Source organism: Sus scrofa, chromosome 5, assembly GCF_054392235.1.
Source record: "Sus scrofa isolate SSC_HxYL_T2T_F1_AM1 chromosome 5, Sscrofa_HxYL_maternal_Yorkshire_Landrace_v2.0, whole genome shotgun sequence".
Classification (NCBI taxonomy): domain Eukaryota; kingdom Metazoa; phylum Chordata; class Mammalia; order Artiodactyla; family Suidae; genus Sus; species Sus scrofa.
In genome coordinates this window covers 201,838-214,988 of record NC_139387.1, presented here as the reverse complement: position 1 = coordinate 214,988, position 13,151 = coordinate 201,838, and the positions used below count along the sequence as shown (strand labels likewise).

Genomic DNA, 13,151 nt, shown 5'->3' with positions numbered 1-13,151 from the left:
CGGTGTCTGTGACCTACAATGCAGCTCACAGCAGTGCCAGATCCTTAACCCACTGAGCGAGGCCAGGGATCAAACCTGCATCCTCATGGACACTATGTCGGGTCCTTAACCCACTGAGCCACAATGGCGATTCCCTATTGAGTACTATTTTAGATTCTAGAGATACAGCAGTGAACGAGACAGATTAAAATCCTTGTTTTCATGGAATTTAAGTTTCAGTGGGGACAGGAGACAATAAACAAGATTAATAAGTGAAACAAATACAAGGAGGGGATAGGCGCTAAAAAAAAAAAAAGTCAACCAGAGATGAAGAGTGGGAGAGAGCGAGTGTGAGAGGAGTGGATGTACTTTAGATGTGGGCAGGGAAGGCCTTGCTGAAGCAATTTTAACTAGAGGCCTGGTGGAAGCCAGCGAATGAGCCATACTGGTGTGTGAGGAAAGCGCTTCCCAGGCAGAGAAGATGGTGAGAGCAAAGGCCCTGAGCCAGAGCCGGCTGGATGGAGCTGGAGGAAGAGCTGAGCGTGATGTGACGGAGCTGGGAAGGAGAGCGAGGAGGGAGGAGTGGCAGAGACGTTCGTTAGGGACAAGGTGGGTGGAGACGGAGGTGGGCTTGCGAGACAACGGAAGGACTGGCTCCGGCGGCTTCTTTGAGTGAGATGGACGCCTGGAGGGCGATCACCTGGTTTACCAGTTACCAAATCACTCGTGGAGAACAGCTCATACGGACATGGGGAGAGACAGGGAGACGAGTTAGGAAGAAGCCGTCGGAATAATACAGGTGAGAGAGAATAACAGCTCCGATGGCAGAGGAGTGATGAAAGTCGTGGGAAGGAGAACCAGCTCAGGTGTGTTTTGAGGGCAGGGCTGACAAATCTGCTGATGAGTTTTTGCGAAGTCAGGACACCACCAGGGTATCTGAGAGGTCATCAGAAATGGTGATACCATTCACCGAGACGCGGAAGACTGGAAGAAGCTGGTTTACATGGAGAAGAATGAGCTCAGTTTTGAACACATTAAGTTTAAGATGCTTATGAGGCATCCAAGTGGGGATGTTGAGTAGGCAGCGGAATAAATGAATTCAGAGGAGAAGGTAGGCTAGAGACAGTAATTTGGGAGTCATCAGCATGCAGATGATATTTAAAGGCATGAGAATGGGTGAGATCAAGGGAGAAAACAGATGGAGAAAAGGCCTAACATCGAGACTGGGGAGATGCAAAGGAAACAGCCAGAGAGGTAGGAGAGTCATGTTCTGGAAGTCAAGAGCGGACCGCCGGAGAGTCACAACCCAGCCAATGCTCTTTGGTCATCATGAAATCTCAGCAAGCTGCAAAGATAACTCTAAAAAGTGCAAGAGAAGGAAAATCTAATAATCACTTGGGTGGATTATTTACGATGCTGGGGAGGTAAGAAAATAAGGAAGGAAATAATAACAGCATAAAAACTAGAATCACAGGTTTCTCCCACCATCCAAAAACAGTCTTCCTCGAAAACCTTTTATAAGCCAAAATGGCATAAGTCAAAGAAGCAATTACCTTAGGACACATCTTGTTAACTAATGCACAAAATAAATCAAGATAAAGCACAGATGCTCATAGACATAATTCAAAGCTATGGTAGCTTAATGCTGAGATGCTGAGTGCAGTTCCTGGGGAAGGAGCTCTTACTGCCTCTACGTGGCTTGCTGCAAAGCAAAAGCTGGATGCTATTGATTTTTTGTTTTGTTTTTGGTCACTCCTGTGCATGCGTTAGTTCCAGGGATTGATCAAACCCATGCCACAGCTGACACCTGAGTTGTAGCAGTGACAGTGCAGGATCCTTAACCCTCTGAGCCACCAGGAAATTCCTGTATGCTATTTTCATCATTCACAATTTTACATAAACACAAAAATCCTCTTCAGATTTTCATTTTTTGGGGGCGGGAGGCACACCCTCGGCATGCATAAGTCCCTAGGCTAGAGATCGAACCCGCCCCAAGGCAGTGACCAGAGCCACAGCAATGACAATGTCAGATCCTCAACCACTAGGCCACTGGCGAACTCCCAAATTTCTCTTGGTTAGTGAAAACAGGTACTAATGTAGGTCTTTCATAAAAAGCAAAGTGGTGTAAAATGAACTTTCAAAAAGCAGAAGACAAGTGTACTACAATATTTGGTAGTATATGCATTGGATGGTTTAAGAGAATTTGGTATATTAAAGTAGCAGGGCAGCTTTGCCATTGCAGATTAAAATGTGAAACTGATTATGGGTTGTAATTTTCTTTTTTCTTTTTAAGACCACACCCACGGCATATGAAGTTCCCAGGCTAGGAATCCAATTGGCGCTGCAGCTGCCGGTCTGTGCCACAGCCACAGCAATGCTGGATCCAAGCTGCATCTGTGACCACAGCTCATGGCAACGCTGGATCCTTAACCCACGGAGCAAGGCCGAGGATGGAACTCACATCCTTGTGGATACCACTTGGGTTCGTCACTACTGAACCACAACAGGAACTCCTGGGTTGTAATTTTAAGTCAAAGTCTTAGTAAGTTTATGGAGTTCTAGGACATTTAAGAGAAACTGAGGTTTATCACACTTATGGCTTATGGTATTTATAAGAATTAAATAAGGTGGGAGGGTTTGTTTTTAAGACAATCGAGATACTTAAAGAAATGGAGTAATTTAGTTTATAATTAAGAGTTTCAGTTTGTAAATGGGACAAAAACATCAGTTACTAATAAAAATTTGCTAGACCTAGAATAAGATTAAAAGTTTAGAATGAGATAATCCTATTTAGAATAAATAATCTAATTGGAGTTGCTGTGGCACAATGGGATCAGCAGCCATCTCTGCAGCACCAGGATGCAGGTTCGATCCCCTGCTTGGTACAATGGGTTAAAAGACGCAACATTGCTGCAGCTGCAGCATAGCCTGCAACTGTGGCTGGAATCTGATTCCGGGCAACTGCAGCTGGGATCTGATTCCTGGCACAGGAACTCCATATGTTGTGGGGTGGTCAAAAGAGGAAAAAAATTCTAATAAATAATCTCATTTACGATAAAATTTATAGACTAAACTTAAATGCTCAAGGAAGACTAGAATTTTAGATTAGGAATTTTAATAACATCAACATTAGTTTTTGAAACCAAAGTAATATTCAAATAGTCTTTTCACTGTTTAAATAATGGCTTTAAAGGCAGCAAAGCTCACATTTATCAGTATCTAACCATGTCCTCACACACATCCTAAGCTTCATATAAAAATTAAATATTTAATTGGATAAATGTGGGTGTCGACCATATGCCAAGCAGTACTACGAGAAATGGGGGTTAAAAAAATAAGCACACAGTTCTGTCATCAAGGAAATCTGTCTGGAAAAAGAAACCTGTAAAAGCAAGATTCTTTGAGTTGCAATAGCCATTCAGCCGCGTGTCCTTGCTCAGTTTCTCAGCAAAGCCTTCTCACAGACGATGGCCGGTAGCGCCCGTGCCACCGGGAGCTCTGAAACACCATGCTCTCTCGGGCCTCCACACCTTTACATCTGCCACTGTGCTGCGTGCAATGGCCTTGCCTCGCTAGTTCTTGTTTTTTAAGACACAGCGTAAAGCTCATTTTATTCTAGAAGTCTTTCATTCCTTACACTTCCCAGCAGCCAACTCTGAAAGTAGGTCTGTATCCTTTTTTTTTTTTTTTAAGGGCCGCACCCAAGGCATTTGGAGGTTCTCAGGCTAGGGGTCGAATTGGAGCTGTAGCTGCTGGCCTACACCACAGCCACAGTGACTCAGGATCCGAGCTGCACCTGCAAACTACACCACAGCTCAGGGCAAAGCCAGATCCTTAACCCACCAAGCGAGGCCAGGGTTCGAAACGGCGTTCTCACGGATGCTAGGGAGATTCATTTCCACTGAGCCACGGCGGGAACTCCAGGTGTATATCCTTTACGTGCCCAAGGATTCTCTACCTATTTCCAAACAGACACTATCTGAAGCACGTAAACCTTTACAAGAATCTTATAAGGTAAGTACTATGATTATGCCAATTTATGAATGAGACAAACAAGGCTCGGAGAACTAAATTGCTCCTGGTCAGAAAGCAAACGTACACAGATCTGAGAATTGGGCCCTGGCAGTATGTCTCCGGTTTGTGCCAGTCAACACATTCTTGATAAATATGAGAGTGAACAGAACTGACAAAATGTAGTTAGCGACTGGAAAAAAGGTTCTATGTACCTTGAAAGTCTGGGCTAGAATCCAGGCTCTGCTATTTTTTGGCCTAAGCTTAACGCTGGAAAATTATCCAGGCTCTTCAAGTCTCAGTTTCTTTTTCTGTAAAGTGGAACGATTGTTCCTTTGCAGATTATTGTGACTAGGTACATAGTGACACAAAAGGTAGACATGCCAAATCTACCAAATTAAATACTTGGCATGACTGTATGTGAAACACCAGGTACAGAGTAATTACTCAGAAAATTTTACTATAATTAGTTGAGAGAGAAGGATGAATGCAATAATAAAAAGACTAACATAGGAGTTCCCTGGTGGCTTAGCGGTTACGGATCTGGCATTGTTACTCCTGTGGCTTGGGTCACTGCTGTGGTGCAAGTTCCAGCCCTGGCCTGGATGCCACGAGAGTGACCAAAAACCCGAACAAAACCAATTAATATATACTCCATGCTTAATATATGCCATGAATGGTGTAACATTTCAATATGCATTGACTGATTTCATTCTCACACCCATGCTATGAAGAAAGTGCTATTACTTTCTCCATTGTATAAATGAGAAACTGAGGATCACGGAAGAGTTAAGCAAAGCCACACAACTAAGCAGTAGCAGAGTTGGATTCAAACCAAGTCCTGTCTGATTCTAGAGATGGAGGGTCACAGCACCACATTTTCTTACAACTGCCTCATACGACACAGTGGGTAATTTTGAGAATGAATGCAGGATGGATGGAGCAAAGGAGGAAAAAGAATGGAGTGGAGGGATGGGATGCGGAAGCTACTGAATTCAATTTGGGGCAGCTCAAGCATGTGGTGCCTGTTGGGTATCCAGGCAGAGCTATTCGACAAACAAATGAAAATCAGAATTAGAGCCCTGGAGAGAGGCTAAGCTGAAAATAAAGAGCTAATGGTAGTTTAAATCATGGGAAAAGATGAACTCATTCACAGTGAATGTATAAAGAGAGCAGAGAAAGTGGACTAGGAAGAAGTCCTTAAAAACATCAGCACTTAAAAGAAGAAGGAAACAAGACCAGGAAAGGCACTGATAAGTAGTCAGAAACATAGGGAACTGGGGAGTTTGTAGTTAAAGCCAACAGAAGAGAGGAGGAACAGGCCGCTTAACTCATTTAGTCACCAAATATTTACTGACCATCAGGTACTGTTTTAGGTGCTTAGGAATATTTCAGCAAAACAGATAATAACATGCCTTTGTGGCGTTTATATTCTAGTCAAGAGAGACAGGCAATAAACATGTAAATATATAAAATGTCAGGTGGTTACAAGTGCTCTGCAGAAAATAAAGCAAGGTAAGGATGCTACAGAGTAACGGAGCAGGAGGACCCATGCCACCTACGGTGAAGGATGAAAGTCCCTTTGACACGTAACTCTTTAAATCAAAGAGAGTGGGCATGTGAGTCTTATAGATACCTGTGGGGAAGGAACAGGACAAAAAGAGGCCTTGAGGGTTAGTGTGTTGGGCGCGGCCGAGGACGAGCAAGGAGGCTAGCAATGCTGGCATGAAGGACAAGATGTCAGAGACGAGGCGGAGAGGCTGGGGAGGATCCTGCGGCTTATGCAGGACTTTGGCTTTTATTCCAAGTGAGATGAGAAGATATTAGACAAGTTAGATATTCGAGGAATCATTTGATAGGATTTGAATCATGATTTAGAAGGATCACTCTGCCTGCAGTGCTGAGAGTAGGCTGGAGTGGAGAGGAGGCTGCTGAAAAATTCCATCTAAGGGATGATGGGCCTAGGACCAGAGTGTGAGAAGTGAAAACAGCACAAGTGGCTGGATTCTGTACATACTGTGAAAAAGAAGCCACCAGTATTTGCTGACATCCAACGGAAAATATGAATCTGGAGTGTGGTGAAAAGCCTGGCTGGAGGACACCGAAAAGCAGCAGTCAGCAAGGCAGACGGAGAACCGGGAAAGACTGCCGTCTTGGAAGTGAGGAAAGTAAACAGAGAGCAGTCAACTGTGCCTCATACTAAGCAGCATAGGGAATAAAAAGCGACCACTGTGGATTTAACAGTTTGAAGGTCACTGGTGATCTTGACGGGAACTGGTTTCACAGGGGATGCCAGGGACAAAAGCCTGATTGAAACGTGTTTACAGAGAGGGAGGAAGAGAAGCAGAAACGTCTGAGTTTTGCTTCCGAGAGAGACGGGCCAGCAGCTGGACTGTAACGTGGAGGCACAGACGCCTTTTAAGTTCGGAGACGTTACATTAGTGTCAAATACAAAAGGGCCCAGTGAATTCGGGACCTTTAATTTGGTGCCGTGGTGAGACTTGTTCTAGTGGAGCAGTAGAAGCAGCAACAAGATTTCCACGAGTAAAGAATCACGGACCATTAGACAAATAGGCAGAGCATGCAGAATTACAGGAGGAAGGGAGGAGAAAACCCAGGGGATAGTGAGAAGGTGGTACAGAGTAAACGTTTTTCGCTTTTTTAATTTTCAAAGGCAGACACTTGCCCGTCTTTAGTCTTTGTAGAAAGGGCCAGTGGAGCAGAAAGATCTGAAGAGTCAGGAGGAAGAGGAGCTGATTGTGCAGGGATGGTCTCAGGAAAATGGGCACCATGGAGTTCCTATTGTGGCACAGTGGTAACAAACCTCACTAGGATCCATGAGGAGGCGGGTCAATCCCTGGCCTTGCTCAGTGGGTTAAGGATCTGGTGTTGCCGTGAGCTGTGGTGTAGGTCACAGATGCAACTTGGATCCTGTGCTGCTGTGGCTGTGGTGTAGGCCGGCGGGTGTAGCTCCAATCTGAACCCCAGCCTGGATACCTCCATATGTCGCCGGTGTGGTCCTTTAAAAAAGAAAGAAAGAGAGAAAGAAAAGAAAGGAAATGGGCATCTTACCCTACGAAGGGAAGGGAAGGTAAAGAGGTGGGGTGGATTAAGTTAGGTAAAGGTCCAGGTAGTCCATGTTCAAGTGTGAGGTCTCTAGCTCGTCTATGATTGATAATGAAAAGGTGCCCCCCCCAATAAGAATAGATGTTTCTGGTTTGAGGAGAGTGATAAAGGTGGTTTGGCAGAGCTGTGTGCCTCCCTAGAAACACTCAGACATGCAGCAGAGATGCGGTGGTAGTATGGCTGAGGCCACAAGGCTGCATAGAATCCTCAGGACCCTAGGGTAGTGCAGAGAAAATGGATGGAATGCAACTGGCTTGGGAGTTAAACATGTATACAGTAGAAGCACAAATACAGGGTGTGTAAGATGACAGGTGGGTACAAAGCAGAGACACACGGGCCATGTAGTTGAGGGGCAGGTAGATGGGGAGACAGCGCAGGACACAGCTAGAAGGATCTCAGAGGAGGGATGGGTCTGGAAAGCAGATCCAGGGAAAGGGTGTGATCTGAAGTGCAGGAAGAAGACCATGGGATTTAGGTCCACGGCAGTTCTTCCTGATGAGGGAGCCAGGATGTCAGGACTGGGATGGAGTGGAGGCCTGGGCCAGTGCCAAAGCCCAAGAGAAGGAGGGTAATAGCCATCTATGGGGATCAGGTGGGCAGAGGGAGAGTGGGAGTGGGAGGGGACTGGGCGGGGATCACTTTAGGGTGTGAAGGTTTGAGGGATTGTGCGTTCCCCAGGACTGAGGAGCCCAGAGCATGAGGGACGCAAGGGCCCAGGGCTCTTCTGTGGTCTGAGGATCTTGCCCAATATGAAGAGATTATTATTATTATTATTATTATTATTATTATTGTCTTTCTGCCTTTTCTAGGGCTGCACATGCAGCATGTGGAAGTTCCTAGCTAGGTGTCCAATTGGAGCTGTAGCTGCTGGTCTACACCACAGCCACAGCAACTCGGGATGCCAGCTGTGTCTGCGACCCACACTCAGCTTATTGTAACGCTGGATCCTTAACCCACTGAGCGAGGCCAGGGATCGAACCCTCAACCTCACGGGTCCTAGTCGGATTTGTTAACCACTGAGCCATGACGGGAACTTTGCAATATGAAGAGTTTTAACGGAGTCTGGGATCCTTCCTGGAATGAGAAATCAGAGAGGACGAGCGGGGCCCTTGGATCAGTCTCTGTGAAGGTTCTGCGTGTGTGTGGTGTGAACAGCATGGGAACAGAATGTGTGTGTGAAGCATGGGGTGCAAGACCTGGCGGTAGAAGGGACCTGGCGCTAGAGGGCTGTGCATGTCGGGGACCACACAGGTGTGCAGACGTGAGGGAATTCCAGGTGTGTGAGGTGTGAGCCCAGGTTGGGGGTGAGAGGTGCAGGTGTAGAGAGTTTAGGACGTGCAGTGTGAAGGTCTGGAGGAGTCTGGGTAAGGGGCTCGGGGTACAGGGTGAGGAGATGGGGAGGAGACCCTGGGGAGGAGACTCGGGGGAGGGGCGAGGAGGTGGGGGAGGGGCGAGGAGGTGGGGGAGGGGCGAGGAGGTGGGGGAGGAGACTCGGGGGAGGGGCGAGGAGGTGGGGGAGGGGCGAGAGGGTGGGGAGGGGCGAGGAGGTGGGGGAGGGGCGAGGGGTGGGGAGGGGCGAGGAGGTGGGGGAGGGGCGAGGGGGTGGGGGAGGAGACCCGGGGAGGAGACTCGGGGAGGGGCGAGGAGGTGGGGGAGGGGCGAGGGGGTGGGGGAGGAGACCCGGGGAGGAGACTCGGGGAGGGGCGAGGAGGTGGGGGAGGGGCGAGGAGGTGGGGGAGGGGCGAGAGGTGGGGGAGGGGCGAGGAGGTGGGGGAGGAGACCCTGGGGAGGATACCCAGGGAGGAGACTGGGGTGGGTCAACAGTAGCCACACCTTCGGTCTGGCATGAGGCAGTGGGCACAGCACGGGGGCGCCGTGGCTCATGGGTCAGGTCACCAAGGGAGGGTCCGGGACCCTCAGACGGCCTTGCTCACCTCCGGCTTCCCCGGGCTCGGGTCCAGGTCCGGCTCAGCTGCCCCCTTAAGCGCCTGAGGCATGAGGCGGCTCCTGGGGGTGGCGCCCCTCCCCTTTCCGTTAGGGGACCCGCCCCTGGAGATGGCCTCTGGCGCTCATTGGCTGGTTTCCTGGAGCGGAAGGGGTGGGGCCACGAGCGCGTGACTGCGCCCCCTCAGGCTGGTCCCGCATCCGCATCGAGGTTTCATTGGCTGATCTCCCCAAGCGGAAGGGGCGGGGCTGCCGCCCTCATCTGGCTGGTCCAGCATGTGGCTCTCCCCACCTCGGATGAGCCAAATGCCTGGATTGAGGAGTGGCTGAGGTTGAGGGAGGACAGAGCCGAGAGGAGGGGGGACACCCCTCTCCTGCTGGTACTGTTTTCCCCCTTGCTCCCTGAGCGGAAGTCTGTGCACGCAGAGCCCTAAGTGTTTGACCACTGTGTCCCAGGGGACAGGACAGCATTTGGCACAGCAAGTGCTAGCAACTATTTGTTGAGTGAGCAGCTGAACACCCAGATATTTGGTGTCACAACTACCATGCATGGCCAACAGCTGTCTCAGAGAAGAGGATGATGCTGAGGCTCAAGGAGATGCTGAGGTGAAGAGGTTGCTGAAGCTCAAGGAGATGAGGCAGGGCCAAGGTACATGCCTCTGGTTCCAGCTGAAGTCTGCCAGGCACTCTGGCCTCTGCGCAGTAAGGCACAAATCACCAAGCAAGACCAGGTGAGAGTGTGGCTCAGTCCTTAGAGGGGCTGCACGGAAAGCCTCTGGTCAAGAGGAGGCTGAAGAAATCACTCTGGGCTCTATAGGTTAGTGCCAGAAGCTCAGTCATTCAGTCTTTATTTAGAGGGTGATGGTCACCTTGGAAGGGTGATAAGCAGAGGCATGACATGGTGAAGAGGTCTCTCTGGCTGCTGGAGGGAGGATAATTTCTATTATCTAGAAAGGCTGGTGTTGTCTGGGTGAATGATGATGGAGGTGGGGACAGGGGAGACGGTGGTCATGGCGCAGGGAAGTTCACAGAATCAAAAGCCGTTTAGAGGGTGGGCTGGACAGGGCTTTGTCCTGTGGGAAGTAAGGGAGAAAGAAGGATCGGATTAGTGGCTAAGAGGGTGATACCACTGGCTGAGACGGGGAAGAGGGGCAGAGAAGCCAGTTTGGAAGGTCAACTTTGGCTTTGAATACGACAAACACTTGAAGATCCTAACAAACCTGGGACCTACGGAATTTTTTCAGGGATTCCAATCCTTAGCAGACTGATTGTAGAGTAGAAAAACAGTGAGAGTTGCACCAGACAGTTCTGGGCACAGAGGGAGCACTCACCTATCTATTGAGTCTGCTGTCTGGACCACATCCTCTCTCTAAGCTGTCAGGTTCCTGCTCCTTCTGAATCTGATTCCTTTTTTTTTTTTTTTTTTTTTTTTTTTTTTTGTATTTTGTCTTTTTGGGCCGCACCCATAGCATATGGAGCTTCCCAGGCTAGGGGTCGAATCAGAGCTATAGCTGCCAGCCTATACCACAGCCAAAGCATCGCCGGATCCGAGCTGCATCTGTGACATACGCCACAGCTCATGGCAACGCCGGATCCTTAACCCACTGAGCGAGGCCAGGGATTGAACCCGAAACCTCATGGTTCCTAGTTGGATTCGTTAACCACTGAGCCACAACCCAAACTCCTGAATCTGATTCTTTGGCTCTTCCTTCTCACCTGTGAGCCAGCCTGCATACTTCTAATCATTCCACCATTTGCTTAGACTTTCTAGAAAGGATTTCTGTTGAAGCACCTCAGAAAAACATGAATTATGAATAACTCTGATAGGTCATGAAGGCAGCTTCAGGGAGGAGTAGGAGTTTACCAGGCTGAGAAATGGCACAGGATTCCAGGTGGGAGCTTCAGAAAAGGCAGAGGCAAGGGTGTGGATGAGCCTGCCTCCTTTAAGAATGAAGAGTGAAGTTGGGGCCCAGGTTCTTGGAGAGGAGCAGAAGAAACTCAGAAAAGATCAGTTGGTCTGGAATGTGCCCAGCAGCTGTAGGTGGGCTGTCTGAAACACCCTGCAGAGCCCAGGCTGAGGAGGATCTGGTCTCAGAAAGTCTGGAGACATCTGTCTGGTCTGGCTGTGCCCTTGTGCATCCGAAACTGGCTGTTTATCACACGTTTCCCTTACATCCTGGGCACATGGCTAGACTACGTTTCCCAGCCTCCCTTGCAGTTTACATCTTGGCCAGTGGGATGTAGGAGGAAATGCCCCGTATCGTTACCAGGCCAGGTTCATAAAAGCCTCTCATGCATGGACCCTCTCTCTTTCTCCTCCATGTACCTACGGGATGTTGCTGTCCAATACAAAGTGGGAGCTCCCTGAGGAAGGCAGGACCTCTGACAGCCCAAGGCTTTGAATCATGGTCTGGAGCAAACTCTTCATCTCAGCCAACTGAACAAGTTAAACCTCTCTTGGGTTCAGCCAGAGATTTCAGGCTTTATCTGTTATGGCTGCTAGTGTTTCTTTGTGTTTTTTGCTTTTTAGGGCCACACCCGCAGCAAATGGAGGTTCCCAGGCTAGGGGTCTTGTTGGAGCTATAGCTGCCAGCCTACGCCACAGCCACAGCAACACTGGATCCTTAACCTGCTGAGCAAGGCCAGGGATCGAACCCACAACCTCATGGTTCCTAGTTGGATTCATTTCCACTGCACCATGATGGGAAATCCTTTTTTTTTTCTGTCCCCCCCACCACCACTTTTTAGGGCCACACCCATGACATGTGGCGGAATTGGAGCTGCAGCTGCTGGCCTATGCCACAGCCACAGCAACACCAGATCTGAGCTGTTTCTGTGACCTACACCATAGCTCACAGCAGTGCCAGATTCTTAACCCACTGAGTGAGGCCAGGGACTGAACCTGCATCCCCATGGATACCAGTCGGATTCGTTTCCGCCGAGCCCCAACGGGAACTCCCATGGCGGCTAGTCTTAACTAACGCATATCTGCACACGTGTGGGGTACAAGGATCTTATTCGGGCTTGGTGGGTGGTCACCAGAGGTTTATACCCTGGTTTAGCAGTGAGGTTTCCTCTCTTATTTCAACCAAGAACAAATCAGATAAAATAACTTTGAATTTTATCATTAATTAAAAGCCAGCTCGTTGGAATCTTTGCTCACTGTTCTCCCAGGGTTGGGTGAGCTCTGATGTCCCCCGGAACCCTACCAAACCCCAGACCCTTTCCCAGGGTAGATTACACAGGTGCCTGAGAGGCAGAGGTCTGTGAGGCTACTTTTGAGAGCCTGGGCAAGCTCTACTATGGAGGGTAACATTTTGTGAGCACAGATGTACTTTTATAAGCTTCTCACAGACTCAGAAAGGTTAGGAGCCTCTGTCCTGGGAATCTTCTCATGCTCTCAGTGTTCTAACAACCTTCAAAGCTATTATTAGGAGCCTAGATCTTTCTTTCAATTTATATTTTCAAGAGTCTATGAGGCATTTTCACACATACTTCTTAGAGTGTGTCAAACTCAGTATTTAAAAATCTTAATCACACAGTCATCAGAATATAAAATGTGAATTATTATCTTTGATCCCCCTAGCTTCCTGATTCTCCATTCCTTAGTTTAATCCCACCATTCCTCCCAGCTCCGCCTCACCACCACTGGCAGTACCCTCTGCTGGGTCGTCTTGCTTCTATCCTTACTGCACCCCACGTCATTCTGGTTAGCCAGAGTGATCCCGTTAAAATTTAGAGCAGATTATGTCACCCTCTGCTCAAACCCCGGTGGCTTTCCCCATCATTCGGAGAAGCCAGAGCCTGGCCTCTGAGGCCCATGCTGCCCCGCTCCACCTGTCTGTCCCCTCCTGCTCCTCCTCTGCCTTCACGCCAGGCGCAGGCCCTCTGGTTCTGGTTCTGTTTCTCCACCACAGCAGGATCCTGGCACCATGAAGCAATGGTTCTTTTTTTTTTTTGTCTGCACACACGGCATGTGGAAGTCCCAGGTCAGGGATCGAATCCCCGCCACAGCAGCGACCTGAGCTGCTGCAGTGACAATGCCGGATTCCTAACTCACCGTGCCCCAAGGTTCTTGCTGTCGTCTTAGC

The 13,151-nt window shown here is 48.9% G+C and overlaps 1 protein-coding gene across 2 annotated transcripts in view; it reads right to left on the bottom strand.

Annotated features, from left to right (window-relative positions):
- The window catches only part of SYCE3 (synaptonemal complex central element protein 3), a 31,343-nt gene extending 22,179 nt beyond the window's left edge, over positions 1-9,164 (bottom strand). The window contains exon 1 of one of the 2 annotated variants that reach the window (XM_085024641.1): positions 8,950-9,164. In XM_085024641.1, coding sequence (XP_084880767.1) covers positions 8,950-9,000 — 51 coding nt within the window. In that variant the 5' untranslated portion in view covers positions 9,001-9,164. The remainder of the gene's footprint in view (positions 1-8,949) is intronic. The other variant, XM_021091052.2, reaches the window with a different exon arrangement.
- Between the last annotated feature and the right edge of the window lie 3,987 nt (positions 9,165-13,151).